Source organism: Alosa alosa, chromosome 9 (genome assembly GCF_017589495.1).
Source record: "Alosa alosa isolate M-15738 ecotype Scorff River chromosome 9, AALO_Geno_1.1, whole genome shotgun sequence".
In the NCBI taxonomy this organism is placed as follows: Eukaryota; Metazoa; Chordata; class Actinopteri; order Clupeiformes; family Clupeidae; genus Alosa; species Alosa alosa.
The window spans coordinates 25,303,873-25,320,545 of NC_063197.1; the positions used below are offsets into that span (position 1 = coordinate 25,303,873).

A 16,673-nucleotide genomic window follows, 5' to 3' on the forward strand; every position below is an offset into this window, starting at 1 on the left:
TGTATATCAATGCATTTATTGACTGTCAATTACCCAAAATCGTGGCTCTGTCTATCATTGAACAGTAGCCTATTTAATGCATTCTAATCACTGATCTATAAAGAACACAAGTGAACTATGCAGTGCCCTTAGACGGTCTCAAACTGTAGGCCAGTGGTCCCAATATGGCGGCGGTGTTCCGATTCCATTGGCTTCATTGTTGATGGAGGCAACAATGGGATAGTCCAGAGGCAAGCCTCTGGGAGAACCTGGCCACACTCCGTTATAGAGTCCCATTGTGTGCGGAGTTTTTGGTTGCAGTTCCACCAGATTTCCACTGGGGGCGGTGCCATGAGTGCAGAATGAATGGGGAGTCAATGGGTGGGAGCTAGGCGGCTAAAATTTGTCTCTTTCACCCTGATTGTCGATTGACTCAGATTTGATTGTAGTTTGTATAACTTCAACATGGGTTATAGGTCAAGGATTGAATGAACAAGTACTTATGTCCTTTTGTTTTCTTACAGGTTGGGTCATTATTGCCCATAACACGCTAACATTGTGCTGATGAATGACGCCATTGACATGTTTGAAAGGCTTTTTAGAACAATTAAGTGACTTTAAAAAATATAATACTCAACCAAGTGTATTTTCTTTGCCTCCCTTTTCAATCTAATATTCAAATGACTTGAAAAAAAAAAAAAATAGAAAAGTGGATTTTTACAGCTCCATAGACCCCATACATTCTGCACTGGTGGAATGGCGCCCTCATAATGGAACCACAGAAGGAACAGCAACCAGTTCAGAAACCGAAGTTTTCGAGAGTGGCAGTTCTCCCCTTATTAGACATTCTCTGGATAGTCTATCCAGCGTTCTTTATAGATCAGTGATTCTAATCCATTGTCAATCACTTCAGAACTAGTTGAGGTTTACACAAACCATTGACCAACGGATTTTTGAACACCCATTGTCTTAACTCTACCTTTATTAACGTTTTCATGTGACGTATTCTAGGTTCTATAGCTTTGTTTACATCCAGCTGGTAGGCAGGGACAAGTTGAACCCCATTGAGCATCGTCTGCAGCTGCCTCTCAGTAGGCTACATCTCTGTATTTTCAGCAATGTCAACATTTCAGGCATCAATAAAGGTGATGATGAAGCGTTATCCCATTGTTCAATATTTGATAGCCTGTAACAGGAACGTTGTTTTTGGCTAAAATCGCCCTGATTTGGTGCATTGATCTGTATCGATAACGTTATGGGAGAACCTGCATGTAGCCTAATGGTAGCCTAACTTTTACTGTTCAAAACTCGGATTAATGAAGACGATAGCCTTTCTAGAAGCTGTGAAATTTGACCAGAAAAGAACATGTCTTCCTTCTGAAACTGACACAAAATCAAACAATATTTGATCATTTAGCTTCAACTGAACAGCGACAGGTTTGGTAGGCAGTAGACTCTCAGCAGAGCGTTAAACGGTAGCCTACTGTTATAGCCAGCGATCAGTCAGCATCATAACATTAATGGCGTTAGTCATGAATCCTGTAACATATTATATCATATAACAGCGATGGCTTATTGAAGGCGATCTGCATGGATATATAACCCACCCAGAAAAACTCAGAATGTGAGTGATAAAGTTCATTAATTGTATGAAACTTTTTATTAGTTATCCATTGCAGCATCGCCTATATTAGGCTGTTATGCTAGCTCAGCCTTTAAATATGTTGTTATTTTGGTCATGTGGACTTGATTAAACGGGTAAAGATAATTCATAAACTGCTTATTTCTTTACATGGCCTGAAGCAGTAGCCTGGGGTTCAACAGTGGTGTTTGAGGTTGCTGTGTTGTTGTTGTGTGTGATCGCTAAACAATTAGGATCCAAATCAGTTTATTTTTGACACTTATCTGAGGAGTTAGCCTAAATGACCTTAGCCTATAGCACATAAACCTATTCTGTTTTCATTTATTAGCATTTGTTGTGATTTATATAATCAAATGACACTCATGATAACTTGAAATAGAAGGACAGAAGATAGGTGATGTCCACAAGCCGCAATTTCACCGGACAAATTAGAACAAACTGTTCGTAAAAAATAATCTTGCCATGTTTAAAATGCTGCACTTTTTCCTTCATAGCCTATCTCTGGCAATTCATTTTTTGGATGACTGTAGATAATAGTTGTATTTTAACCCTACGTCTTAAACAGACAGTAGGCTACACCGATTAGGCTATCTTGAGAATAAAAAAGACTTCACAGCTGCTAATGATTATCCTCCACAACCAACGAGGATAGGTAGGCTATCTGATTAGGTTAGTAGCCTTTTGCTTCTTATTGTAAAACCAACTGTTAGGCCTACACAAGTGGTCGGGCATCCGGTCAATATTTGATATTAAAATTTAAATTTTGAAGCTATTTGTAACTATGTGTAGCCTATGCAAACCGACAGCTGTAGGCTTGCCTACCACTCTCTGCAGTGCCTTGCCTACCATTCTTGCCTACCACTCTAGTTGTAAACAAGCGGTCACATGACATTATGACGTAGGTGCAAAACCTTATTATGGCTCTGTTCTAGCCAATAGAGCTGCACAGTCCCGCGGCCACAGCCAAAATGCGATTAGGTGCCGGATGTAAGATTCCCATTCATTTGTCCCATTGACGTTTGGAAAATCTGTATCTAAAAGAGTTTTACAGCATGTCTTAGGCTAACCAGCTACGGCATAACTCATAAGCATACAACATATCATAAGCAAATATCCCAACCAGCCTACTCGTTCACATCAGGCTATGATGGCTAGTTACTGGTTCGAGCAGACTGGCTTAGCTAGCTAGCATCGACCGCAAAATAAACATGTATTTAACGAAAGGACACATTTTACAGCGTGTATCATCTGCTCAAACATTACACAAAAGACCAAAAATAAGAATGGGGGGTCTGACCAAAACAAGAAACAAAGTACTTAACAACAGCCACAACCTTCTATGGCGCCACACCAACATTAACGGCAGTGCTTCGTAACGCTACCTGACTCATCCTATGCTGTCATCACTGCTCAGTCGGGCTGATGCATGGACTGGTGCATGGTCTGCTCTTGGACCACCATATTCAGTTTATTAATTTGCCGTGAATTATTACACAAAATGTTCATTAAATGCACAAAGTATTCCTAGGTTAATGATTGATATGAATCATACAGTATGAAGGCTACAGTAGCCCTAGCTAATGTTAACTAGCACTGCTAGCAGCATTAACGATTACCAACCTCCCTGCTTAACTCACCACAACTTTGTAGGTCTTGTCCCTCATGCTGGCCCTTACAAAACCCACAAACTGACTCTCGGACACACAACAGTCAATAATGTGACCGATTTAAAGTGGCTTTCACCCCTTTGGACACTCACTAAAAACATAATATATTTCATACCTGTGTTGCAGCATGTAGGCTAATGTTAGCTGCATTATATAATGACATACAATGTCGGAAATGCTAAAGGTTAGCCTGTCGGCTACCTGAAAAGTTTGAGTGTTTGATAGTGTATTGGCTCCTGACTTTGTGTGATGTATAAACCCCAATCCTTGTTGATACAAGTACCAATATTCGTCAAGAAAGTTTTTAATCACATTAAGATTTTCGCCATAGGCAGTGAAAGACTTTCTCAATATTTAAGCCATCTTTCTCAATATTTTTCGCTGAGAAAGTTTCAAACTATGACCATAACGGCCTTTCCACCAATCAGAGGCATCACTGTGGGATTGTGGGATTGTTCAGGATTGTGGGTAATGAAGTACTTATCCAAGAGATCGCTAATAAAAAGGCATTTATCTCAAAACAAGGTTAGTGCCCCATGAACTCTTGGTGTCTATAGGAGCATATACAATCGCTTAGTACAGCCGTAGCTGGTTTTAAGTCTACCACGTGCAGTTAAGTTTTTATGGCTTATACCGCAATTGTCAATGGAGAAATTGCATTGAATTTTTACATCCAGCATCGGCTGTGGGCGGGACTGCGCCGCTCTATTTCCAATTTTCCGAGATCTAGGCACCAATCAGAACCCTTGAGGCGGGCTTTACACGATGACGATAGCGCACCCTGTTGAAGAAGCCAGGTTTAAAAAAAAAAAATAAAAAAAAAAACATCAACGATGGCTGCTGCCGCTTGTTTGAAGCTGCTATCACGTTGGTTTAAGACAGGGAGTTAAAAGGTTCTTAACTGCGTCCTTATGTTGGAATATGCAACATTGTACAAACATGTAAGGGGTACCTATGTGATATCTGCAACAGTGGTAGGCTACTGAAAACGGTTTGATATTTTGTTCATTTATAGGCCTACAGTAGCTGGACACGTAGCCGGCAGAAAACACATAAGCTACTTTTGAATTGGTGTGCTATGCGAGCATAAGTCGAATGCTCACTTCAGTGTTTGCATTGAAACAATTCCGGCATGATTGCTTTGAACGTTTCAGTCTCTCGTCCCCCGTTCCTGCTTTATATGTCCCGGTTAGCCAGAAAGGACGAATGAAACAAAATGCTCGTTTGAACGTCAATGGTTTTGTTCAGAGCTGAAAATGCAATTGTGTTTGACAGAGGGCAGATGTAAATTGCTAGTGACAAAGTAATAGCTTTCAATGTGGCACGATGTCTTTGTAAATTAGCCTATGTTTAATTAAAAAGTGGTTAATTCTTCCTGCTTCTCCCTACAACCAGACAGTGTTGCAAATTGTGTGTTTCCGTCACTCTGTCTCTTTCGTTGCTCTGATTGGTTTTTGGCCTCTCCGAGGCATTTTGATCCGTTTGGGAACGCCCTTTGGAAATGGGCTGTGAACGAACCTTCCCCAGACCCACTCTCAGTTACGACTGAGAAGGGTCTGGTTTTAACCGGGCTAATGCCAGACCAAAGTTTTATAGAAAATTAATGTTTTTTTTGCAAGTTGATAAGCAGTTTGCCTCTCCGATGATTGAAGTAATTATTGAGAATAGATCGTCTTCATTTTCTATTAAAAAAAAACCTGAAACTCACGTGGTGTAAACTGTTGTTGACATGGTGCAATGCTTCCTGAATGCAATCATCAGTCAGAGTTTCATAGCCTATTGCCGATTTTTAACGTTAACGTTATGTAATCAGAACAGATTAGGCAAATATACCGTTACATTATAAATGTTATCTTTCAAACTAGTGCAAACTTTTCCTTTCAATACCCCGGAAAAATACATAAAAGCATCGACATGTTTCAATCTAGTGATTTTCACCTCTTGAAATTGATTTATTCTCGTTTTAAAAGAAAGAACACAGCGAAGCAATGGAAAACACCATCTCTGGTTCGGTTGTTTAGAACAGAAAATCTGGTTGCCAGGACAGCGTCAAAATTACGTCACAAAATAGGTCTAGAATGAAAGTCATATTGATCTCAAGTTTTTAGCTTGGTTAACGGGCAAAAATGAATTATTTATTCCTGTGTTCGAAAGAGTGTTTCATTGGCAACACACACAAACAATGACAATAAAATAGTACACAATATATATTTATATTTTCTTATTGTTTAATCAGAGAAGTCCGAAACTAGTGCCATTTCGTTCCATTGCAATCTTGATACTAACTAGACAGTCTTTCTGGCTCTGAATCTTTTAGCACGGCCTGCCGTTATGGAGTTGTATTACGTCTCACGCATGCATAGAACGTCCACTCGGCGTCGGCATTGGTTTGGTGTGTTCTGAGGCACTTTTTTGACCGACTCGGGGAGATGGGAGCTGACTGATCAGTCCGACTGCTTTTCTGCTGTCGGTCGGCCGTCGGCTTGGTGTGTCCCGGCAGGGGCGCCGCAAGGGTTGTATTCTATTGTACGCACCATGGCTCAGGACGCTAATCTCTCCCCCAAAAAAAATAACTGGTGCATGGCTACCCTACACATAGATGTTTCGAGCTTTTTAAAATTTCTGGGAGATTTCACCCCTGGGATTTTTCACCATTTTAACACAATTTGGGTGGGACAGAAATACCTTTACAGAGCAGCTCTGGCCATATCGGCTCTGGCTCATGTGATGTGAACATTGCTTTAAATGCATTATCGCTTCACTACCCAACACGCGAACAAGGGAAAGAAAAGAAAAGAAAAGAAGAAAGCAATGAGTCTATGTCGCGATTCGCCTAGGCCTAAAGAAAAGACCGCTATGGTCACCTAACAATAAGGATTTGCTTACACTGCTGTTTGGTTGTCCCAAACTTTGAGATGATCCATTAACTGAATCTTATCAATCTTGAAACCCAAACTACGACGTTCCAAACACTGACTGTAGAATGCAATGCCTAATCTCACTGCCTTCATCAACTGCTAAGAACAGTACGCCTTTTACTGTTAAACACCTGAATAACATTGTTTTTTTTAGCGCCAGGACTGCTCATCATGTTGTGACAAAGTTTACACCAATCATCATCTTCTAAAGGATCCTTATGTTGATATGTCTATTCTCTTTGCCCTAATCATAGGCTATCATTTGTGTGTGAAGCATGTTTCAATTAAGACACAAGCTATTTCTAATGTTGCAATATTGAATGATTTTCATGAATAAAGCGTTGAAAAATTATACGCACAGTGCGTACAGGATTACGCCTGGCGGCGCTACTGTGCATGTGCAAGGGGACGTTCTTAAATAACGAGACTGCCGACAGTTTAGGTCAGGTGAAAGTTTTAGCGAGTTTAGGCTATACGTGTTAGAAAACTCTGTCACAACCTGCCTGTTATTTCAATTGTTTTTTAAATCATTGGTGGGGTTGTCGCCCCCCCCCCCCACCCCCAAGGATGAAATTCATTCAGCAGAGGAAGGGATATAAAAACCAGAATAGGAGTTGATCCCCCCCAACAAATCGCACCCTGCCTACGATCCTAAATATCATCAGGCCACTTTGTGAGTTTCTTGTTATCAATTGTTATGAAAATTTTAGCTTAACTATTAATAGGAAGGCTGTTACGTATTTGTGTTTCTAACATGTCTTTATTTTTTGGTAGAGTGTAGAAGGTCTACAAAACAGCATGGTCTGATCTCTCTACAGTCCCCACAGAACTGAGGTAAATTAACATCCAAGTCATTTGTAACACTTTTGTTATTAAGTTTATTAGGACCATTTCTGGTGTAACTTACAACTCTGCTGGTGTAAAACAAGTTTCTGATATTTCTTGCAGGCCAGAATAAATGAGCCGAAGAACTCTTCCACCCAGCATGGAAGACTGGACAAGAGAGGATGTCCATCACTGGCTTTGTCAGGAAGTTAATGTTTATAAGAAATATGCTGATATACTGTTAGAGGAGGAAGTAGCTGGAATTGATCTACTGTCTTTTAAAAAGCAAGATCTTCTTGATCTTGGTCTAAAACATGGCCCTGCAGTAAGAATCATTGATATGCGAGACAAATGGAAAAATCAGCCACAACACACCACTCAGTCATGTTCAGTAGGGCATAATAACAAATCTGACATAGAGGCAGCTTCTTTTTGCTCTAAAGGCCATGTAAATGTGTTGGAAGCTAATGACAAATCATGTGCTGCAAACAACAAACCAGATGAAAGCCAAGCAAAAGATGACGTCATACCCAAGACACATTTGATCACCAGTTCCATTGAACATCAAGAGGAGGACTCTTCAGACTTACAACCACAACAATGCTCAGTTATCACCCAAACGGCATGTGATCATAAAGAATCCACAGTTGAATCTCTGATACAAAAGAAAAATGCAAAGGTGTCATCTAAACCTCTGGCAGCCCAAAGAGAGGAGACAAAAAGAAGTGACCCAGAGCAAGCTCAACAAAGCCATGAGAAAAAGACAAGACATATAAAGAATCTCTGTGATTTCTATCCATTTGATACTGTTGCATCTCACAGATATATCCAGCACAACATCCTTCCACCAGAGACAGGGCCAGGTAATTTGATTACACCAGTTCATGAGTTCAAGTTCATGGGAAGAACCACTGACATCAACATTCTGAAAAGAAAATTTAACCAGGAGGTTTATCGTTTTGCAGCAGGTTGTATGAATAGTCGCACAAATGGCACAATCCACATAGGAATAGCAGATTCAAAATACACTGATTTTTGCCATGGAGAAATAATTGGAATAAAGATTGAGCAATGGGATGCAATTATTGATCACTTCAATAATGGGCTAAATTCATATTTTGACGAGAATTCTGAGGATGCAAAGAAGTGTATTCGACAGCCAAGATTTGTACAGGTGATTTACTCAAACATGACATGTTCTGACCTCTATGTTATTGAAGTAGACATTGTCCCAAGCCATAACATAACATGTGACAAGACATATTACATCCAGACACTAGAGAGCAATAACAACTGGAAGAAGTCTAAGGAAAAGTCTTTATTTGTGAGAGAGGGAGCTGCAACCAAAGATATTTGCTCTTCGAATCCAGAGGTCTTCCGACGTGGATTAGAGGCATTTAAGAGGAGCATGACAATGTTGGATTCAAAAAGGGAACAAATGGAAAAGAGGCCTGAGCCTAAAGCCACTACAAATCAAGGCAACATACTACAAAACCTACTAACCTGTGGTGAAACAACCTTGGGTCACTATGAACACTTTATCATTGTTACAAACAAGAGTTACCAAGAGCAGTTACAACATCTCCAGTTTTTGAATTTGCTGAAAATATTCTGTGTTCTTGACTTCGACCCAGACTCTGCCAGTAATGGTCTATGCAGTGAATACCGAAAGTCCAGGGTTGCAAATCTTTACACACCTGAGCAATTTCAAGGAGAAGCTGGGACTGTGATCAAAACACTCAATTTGTACAAGCAAACTAGTTGGGTTTTTTGTAATGGAAGATTGGATCTGGATATAGAATCTAACAAACCACTGAACCCCAAAGAATGGCTGGCCAAGAGAGCTAATGATGTGAACGAGGTCATTAGATTCATCTGCAACCCTGACATTCTCCCATTGGAAAAGAAGCCTAGTGGTGTTTCTCTTGTTCTCCACAGCTGAGGCCATGAATGATCCAATTTTTGAAACATTCATGTCTTTTTACAAAAATCTAGGTGGGGCACAGAGCATCATCCATATTTGTGCATCAGAATGCGACTTTCAAAAGTGGAAAGACTTCATTCAAAACAGATGTGAAGTTGATATAACCAGACAAAGTATATATGCACTGGAAATAAGTGAAATAAATGGTTCCATACTGAAACTTGGACTGCACAGACATGCACCAGGAAGACTTTTACCATCCAGTGATGAGAGCTCAGTAATTCTTCATCAAAAGGATGAAGATCAAATGACTGCCTTAAATGTTCTCTGTGAAAATGAATGTGAAAATGTGTATGAGGAAGACAGTGAGGAATTCTGTGAATTCAAAATCAAAACTGAGGCACAATTCTACAAAGGAGATAAAGTAAAATGGTGGAATTTCTATTTCTCAGAAAAACCCACTGCAAAACCATTCATAAAAAGGGACAAATTTGACCAGCTGACACATCTGATCAGGTCTCAAACCAAGAATCCAACAAGCACATGTGTTATGGTAAATCTTTTCCATCATCCGGGTTGTGGTGGTACAACTCTGGCTATGCACGTCATGTGGAGTCTGAGAAAAGAATTTAGATGTGCTGTGTTGAAAGACAACACTGCCTCAAATGAAGAAGTGGCACAACAAGTTGCACATCTGCTGAAATGTGGTAAAAATGAAAAATCTTTTCAAACACCAGTGCTCTTGTTGGTGGAGGACTCGGTGGAAACAGAGAATAGTCAAGAATTACAGAAATGTGTAAGAAAAACGGTGGATGAAGTGTCCTCTAGTGCATTAGTTGTCATTCTGAACTGCCTGCGCACAAATAATCCAAAAGACATGTACAAAGATAGTATGATCGAAAGTCAGTATCTCACAACAAATCTTTCAAAGACAGAGCAAGATGCTTTTGTGGCAAAGCTCGAAGAACTAAATGAAACTCATGAAAAACCTGAGAATTTCTACAGTTTCATGATCTTGAAATCAAACTTCAGCCAAGATTATGTGACAAATTTAGTATCTAATACCCTGAAAGGCTTTGACCTAGAACATAAACATGCACAGCTGCTGTCCTTTCTTGCATTACTGAACTCTTATGTGGCTGATTCCAACATATCTGAATCTCTGTGTGATATGTTTTTAAACCATGAGTTTTCGTATTGGGGAAAAATGTCTGTTCTAGAGGGAATGGAGCCTTATTCGTCACTGCTCATTCAGCGAAAGGTTTCAGAACTTGGGAACTACACAGCTGTTCGTGTTCTTCATGTACGTATTGCTACAGCCTGTCTTGATGAACTGGAGAGGAGGTACAACTCTCCAAGGTCTGAGGTTACCCTCAACTTGTTGCATTGTGATTTGTTTTTCAAAAGAGGCATGGGAAAAATGCTCTTTTGCAGTCTATCAAAAGAATGCTAATTACACGACAACGCAAGACAGAAGGAGATGAACGAGACACGCTATTTTCACCTCTAGTTGTGTACATTAAGGATGAGGAAAGCAATGACAGTGGAATGACAAAGATCCAAGATATCTTCACCAAAGCATCTGAAAGGTTTCACAACGACTACACAATTCCTCAGGCTTTAGCAAGACACTTGTATCTAAATGAGAAAAACTTCTCCTTGGCCATCACCTGGGCAAATGCTGCCAGGGACATAAAGAAAAATTCCTACACCATGGATACAATTGGTCAAGTTCATAAAGTTGACCTGAAAGTAAAAATCGAAAGCCAAAAACAGCTGAAAAGGCCAACAAGTCCTCAAGGACTACAGAAATATCTGGAACTGGCCAGCAAAGCCATAGATGCTTTTCAGACAGCACAGGATTTGGCAAAGAATGACGATGATTTCAGAAACATTGATGAAGAGATCGAAGACCATAACAAGAAACGAAAATTCTACAATACATCTGGATATATGGGAGAACTAGAAATAGCCATGATCGTATTTGACATAATTTCCAAACTCCCTTTGTTCAAAGATGATGACCCCATGAAGAATATGTACTTACAAAGTTTTTTAGAGGGAAAAATGCGCATAGCAAACATCAGCTTTGATCACACTACGGCCAATGACGAATTAGCAAGAATTCTTCATGATCATGAGCATTTTATAGCTTGTTTGAAACCACGGGTGAAAAATGTGTTTTCCTTTTTTGAGAAGTACTTTACATACACCAAAGGACGTACATTTGATCAAGACAACGAAATCATGAACAGGCAACGGATATCTGAGTACTTCAAAAAGTACATTTCACTGTTTTGTGCCACATTTGAAGAGAGATCAAAAGAACAAAAGGGCAGACCTCTTCTCAGTCTGAATGCAAAAATTGAAGAATGCAGAAGGTTTCTGGAAGCCCAAAAAGCCGAAAGCTTTCCTGGACTGCTGCAATACCTGGAGAACAAAACAGGTATGATTGAGCAAGTAGTTGAAAAATATTCCTTTCTCTGCGAGAAGTCAGAAAAAACAGACAAAGTCAGAGACAAAATGAATCACCTTCTGGCCACTCTCATTCTGACAATGACCCTGCCCAAGTCAAAATATGCAAAAAGCCAACAGGAATTGACTATACACATGAATGAAATTTTGCAGGATGTGGGTACACAATATCCTCACCCAGAGCCTTATTACCTTGCACTGTTATTGCTTTGGCCAGACACCAAAAAGGAGACAAACACCAACTTTGGTATATATGCAAAGTCTCTCAGGAACTCTTCTCGCAAGCAGTTGTCCTTTTTGTTCAACAGGAGGAACACTATCCCTCACTTTTTTTTGGGGAAATCAAAAGGCCTAGAGAGACTAGTGCCCAAAGCTGCTCTCGACCAATGTTTTGACGGCGTCAGAGCGCGCAATGCTCTTTGGCAGAGGGCTGATGTTTTTAGAACAAAAGAAATCCAAGACCGGCTTCTCAGAGTTGATGGAATAATACAGCAAGGCATGGTTTACACGCAATATGGCACACTGCAAATCCCAGTGCGGCCCACCTACCTGGGAGGAATGAGTGCATACAGTACAGAAAAAGTAACATTCTATGTTGGCTTTGCTATTGATGGACCTCTTGCATACGATATTCAGTACACAGATGATGTTTAGTCAAACAGATAGCTTCTCATTTAGGCTCCTCAAATACAAACTCTAGCCTACAGCTTGGAATAAACTTATCAGAATGGCGCTGCCTTGACTGCTTAAAATCCTAAAAACCCTATATTATTAAAACAAATACATCCAAAAAAGGGAAAAAATGGCACTGGAGGACACCTTGCTTCACTCAATTGGTTTTATACCTACATAACATGTAAGTTCATAATGTCAAGTGAAGTGGGCATTAAAGATTTTTTAAAAATTCCAGTTGTAATAATAAGAATTGCAATGTAATGGATATGGACATGTTAATCTAGGCCTATTCTAATAATATATAGTCTATTGACCAAATGTGTGAATTTCTAACTGGAAATGTGATCTTGCTCTCATGGAGGATTATAGAAATGTCATAAAAATATGACTAGAATGTGAATATTTTTTTCATTGTACCAACTTCTTTACGTTATGTTAAATTTGGCTGTATAGGTCGTAGATATTGATTGTAGATGTGAAAATGTCTCTGTGATCATGAAAATACAAATGTAAGGCTGTAATCTTGTCTTCAACATCTTCTTGAAACACAAAACATTTAAAATAAACGATAATAAATGATCATTCCCAGCAGTCTGTGAATTAGCCACATGAGAAAACCACACATGATAATATTAAATTGGCCTAATGTGGGACACCTAGGCCTAAGCTCCAGTGGGTATGGCTCTTCCCCAAACTAATGAATGTCAGTGAAACTATTGGAAAGCCAAAGTTGGATGGTCCTGTGATCAAAATTGGATGTGGATTTAATGTGTTGCCCTCACATTGTAGCCTAATATAACCTACTACAGAAGTATGAAAAGCAAAAAAATATCTCACATTAGGGCAATCCACTTATCCTATAATTTATTAGGCCTATGTGATATGATTGCTACAGTGCACATATGTAGGCCTATCCAAATGCTAATTTCAGATATGACTTTTATTTTGACACAATGAAAGAAATTGTTAACACTTATATATTTATATAATCTATATAAATATCTAACATATTATATCTCTGTGTATGCTATTATATTGATGATAGTTTTATAATGTATAATATAGGCCTAATTCTCTTCACTCCAGCGGACGAATTCAGAGTTTTTTTTTTGAGTCCATGCTGACCCGGAAGAACATTTCCCGGCTTCAAACCAAACACTTCAAAGTAGTCTGGTTTTAGGCTCTTCTCCCTTCGGTGTATGTTAGCTGAAGTTTGCTGTAGGCTAATGAAGCGAAAAGAAACCTAGTAACATTGGCGCATAACCAAAGATACATTGTATATCTCCGCTAATGTCACCATAATGTAGTCAGCCATTTTAGGCTACTGCAGGACAGTTGTACAGGATATCTCAAAATTTGACCGCATGTCATTCAAAACATAGCCAGCATGGGGACGTTAGGTCAGTGATCATCGTTTGTTAATCTTCACAAATTTTGATGGCACGCTAGAAATGTTTACGATGACGCTGACATTTTACTCACTCAGATCGTAGCCCAACAGGAAGGGAACGATCAGAGGTTTAACCAACATGTTTGCGAGAAGTCTTAGCTGACATAAGATTTAAAACACAAGTTGTTTTGGATTGTAAACGCAGAATGGTCACATTAGTGTGACAGATTTTTCTCATCTTGAGCAATTCGTCTTTTCATTGTCGACACGACAGTAAAAGGAGTTTAGCTACCCTCCTTAAAAGTTACGAACGTTCTGGTTCCGAGAAGTGTCATAGCGAGATCGCTGGGTTGCTACAGATCCTCGACTGTTAGGGCAATGGGTGCCCTGCGTTTATTTACCGGCATAATGGGCAGGATCAGTACTTTTAGATCCTACCAAATCGTCCTCCTTCTTGCAGCTGCCTTGGCAGTTGTTGCATTCTATTATTTCGGGTCAGAGAGACAGAATTTCTCCAGCACGACCAAGCGCATCAAACAGACCCAGGCAAGCCACAACGCCAATCGCAACGACGCTGACCTGTCGCTGGACACCAGGTTGTTGCACGCCGAGGAAAAAGCGGGGTCTGCTGGGGAAGGCGAGGAAGGTAGGGCGAGGAGGACTCACAGCCAGCCCGAGGAGATGCAGCGTTACCATGCGCTGATGATGTTCACCAAGGTGGACAAGAACAGGGGCCTTCAGGCCAAATTCCAGGTGGCGATGCGTTCAATGGCCAAACACGGGCGCTTTCTGGAAGAGGAGGTACTCGTGCTTCACTTTGTGAGTGATGAGGCGAGCCAGGAGCTGGGCAAGCAGTTGCTCCCTGAGCTGCTTCTGGATGCCTCCTTCAAGTATGAGGTGAGTAGATCATTGCCAAGTGGGGGACAACATGGTACAGTCTGATCCAAATAGGTTTATTCACACAAACACATACTGGTGCAATTTCAGTTGTCTGTTGTCTTTGTCCTTTGCTCAATGTTGTCTTTTGTCTTTCTGTGGCCAGGGCACTTGAAAAAGAGATAACAATCTCAATGTGTTCTTTTTCCCTGCTTAAATAAAGGTAAAATAAAAATGAAATAAAATAAAACTTTTCATTATGTTTTAGATGGCAGTGCTGTTTAGAAAGTCACTGGACAGTCTCCATTAAACTCAGTGTCTATCAGGATTAATCTTTGACTTTAGAAGGTCCTGACAACATTCGAGACTAGGGAAATATTCCATATTTCCATATATCCACTGAAACAATGATCCCTGTAGGCTACATGGACAGACCACACAGTCTGTTTCACCTTTCATCCCACTTGATCTATATACCTCTACACTGTAGGTTCACATTGGTCCACTTTCTGTAGATTCACATGGCTGTATGCTGATGTTGTCTGTCTATAAAATGGTGAACTAAGCATTTCAGTGCTCTAGATAATCTGTGACAAATATGGAAAGATGTGCACACTTTCGTACTCTACAGTATAACATAAAGTTGTCTATTTATTAGACTATTATTCTCTTTTGCTCTAATTTCATTTCACCCTGCCATAAATTGATACGATAACAATATGGTTTTGTTATTGGCAGAGGTCAAGAAAGTTGTATCAGTCTTGGACATGGGAAGGGTAGGCCTAGTCCTAATCAACACACGGGGGCAGTATTGGCCTTTGCAAAATCTTTCTGTCTGCTCCTCTTGCTCATACCCTCATAAGCACAGGGTTTGTTTCACCATGGCCGCTCAGCTGTGCAAAGAATGCCATGATGCTGTAGAGTAGTTGTCAATTAAGATGCCATGAATGGTAGAATTAGAACACATTGGCTTTCAGTTTGGACAGGTATCTCAGGAATGTGTCCACAACCCAGAATGTTCTTCTATTCTTCTGCAGTGATCTCAGTGCTCTTTGATATGCCTAACCATTTGCCTATGGTCAGAAATAACCTAGAGCACAATTCTGGAATGTTTTCTCAACATACATTTTAGATTCTCGTGCCACATTGGGCCCCTGTCCATGGCTGCCATCTTTGCTTGAGCTCGGGCTGATCCCTAGCTCAGGCCTGGATCTATGGGGCAGTTTGTGTGGATTAGCAAAGGTGGCAAGGAGCCAGAGAGGCAGATTACCGACCCATATAATCCAGCCCTTTCATACCCGTGCACCCCGTTTGCATGCAGTAAAACATGGAGTACCAGGATTAAAACCCACCCTTCCCTGGAACCTATCTGGGTTACAGGTGGTGGGTTAAAAGCTTAGAACTGGTTTGGCTTGATATTACTCTCTTGGGTTGATTGTTCATCCCAGCAGCTGTTTTGCTTTCTACCTACAACATGTTACATTTCTATAGCGCTTTTCTCAACACTCAAAGTGCTTCACAGTGAAGATGGGGAACCTCACTAACCACCACCAATGTGTAGCACCCACCTGGGTGATGCACGGCAGCCATTATGAGCCAGAACGCTCACCACGCACCAGCTTGAGGTGGAGAGTGAGGGAGTGAATGAGCCAATTACACTGGGGGATGATTAGGGGGCCAGATTGAATGAGCCAGGTTGGGAATTTAGCCAGGACACTAGGGAACACCTATCGTAGGGAACCCACGATAAGTGTCATGGGATCTTTATTGACCAGAAGCTCTGTTTAATGTCTCATCCGAAGGACGGTATCTCCTGCAGTACAGTGTCCCCATCACTGCACTGGGGCATTAATGTGATCGATTTTTTTGGCCAGAGGGAAGAGTGCTATCTAATGGCCACCCACCAACACCAACCTAGTTTTTTTTCAAGGAGTTCTCCCATCCAGGTACTAACCAAGCCCACACCTGCTTCAGTAATTCAGCCGACTACGCCAGTTGTGACCCAAGGGAGGGCGCGGCGGGCACGGCTCGTCTAGCAGGGGTCTCGTCAGTGGCTGGACAGCGTTGGGGCAGCTGTGGGTATGGCTCGTCTGGTGGGGGCGAGCAAGCTAGTTATCAGTGGCTGGGGCACAGGGCTTAATGCCCAGGGGTTCGGCCCAAGTGTGGGTAGCAGCTGGGGCTGCAACAAGGTCAAGACGGGGTATCCGTTGGTCTGGCTGCTGGCCAAAGCCTAGTATGGCAGGCTAATTAGGCCTTTTGGAATTGTAGAGGTGGGCCACCTCTATGTTGTAAACCCAGCCAC

At 40.9% G+C, this 16,673-nt stretch overlaps 3 protein-coding genes across 3 annotated transcripts; all 3 read left to right on the forward strand.

Moving 5' to 3' along the window:
• Nucleotides 1-6,965: 6,965 nt before the first annotated feature.
• On the forward strand, nucleotides 6,966-9,058 carry LOC125301085 (sterile alpha motif domain-containing protein 9-like). Its single transcript, XM_048253352.1, has 2 exons — nucleotides 6,966-7,040; nucleotides 7,155-9,058. Exon 2 carries the CDS (start codon nucleotides 7,165-7,167, stop codon nucleotides 8,971-8,973), a length of 1,809 nt encoding a protein of 602 aa, XP_048109309.1. The 5' UTR covers nucleotides 6,966-7,040; nucleotides 7,155-7,164; the 3' UTR covers nucleotides 8,974-9,058.
• On the forward strand, nucleotides 8,972-10,499 carry LOC125301087 (sterile alpha motif domain-containing protein 9-like). The gene has a single exon (XM_048253353.1). It carries the CDS (start codon nucleotides 8,978-8,980, stop codon nucleotides 10,406-10,408), a length of 1,431 nt encoding a protein of 476 aa, XP_048109310.1. The 5' UTR covers nucleotides 8,972-8,977; the 3' UTR covers nucleotides 10,409-10,499.
• A 2,785-nt stretch (nucleotides 10,500-13,284) lies between these two features.
• Nucleotides 13,285-14,546, forward strand: xxylt1 (xyloside xylosyltransferase 1). The gene is made up of 2 exons (XM_048252895.1): nucleotides 13,285-14,392; nucleotides 14,538-14,546. Exons 1-2 carry the CDS (start codon nucleotides 13,874-13,876, stop codon nucleotides 14,544-14,546), a joined length of 528 nt encoding a protein of 175 aa, XP_048108852.1. The 5' UTR covers nucleotides 13,285-13,873.
• The last annotated feature ends 2,127 nt before the right edge of the window (nucleotides 14,547-16,673 follow it).

Bases quoted from the DNA above. Each gene is read 5' to 3' on its own strand.
- LOC125301085 (XM_048253352.1), top strand. From the start codon at position 7,165: ATGAGCCGAAGAACTCTTCCACCCAGCATGGAAGACTGGACAAGAGAG.
- LOC125301087 (XM_048253353.1), top strand. From the start codon at position 8,978: ATGAATGATCCAATTTTTGAAACATTCATGTCTTTTTACAAAAATCTA.
- xxylt1 (XM_048252895.1), top strand. From the start codon at position 13,874: ATGGGTGCCCTGCGTTTATTTACCGGCATAATGGGCAGGATCAGTACT.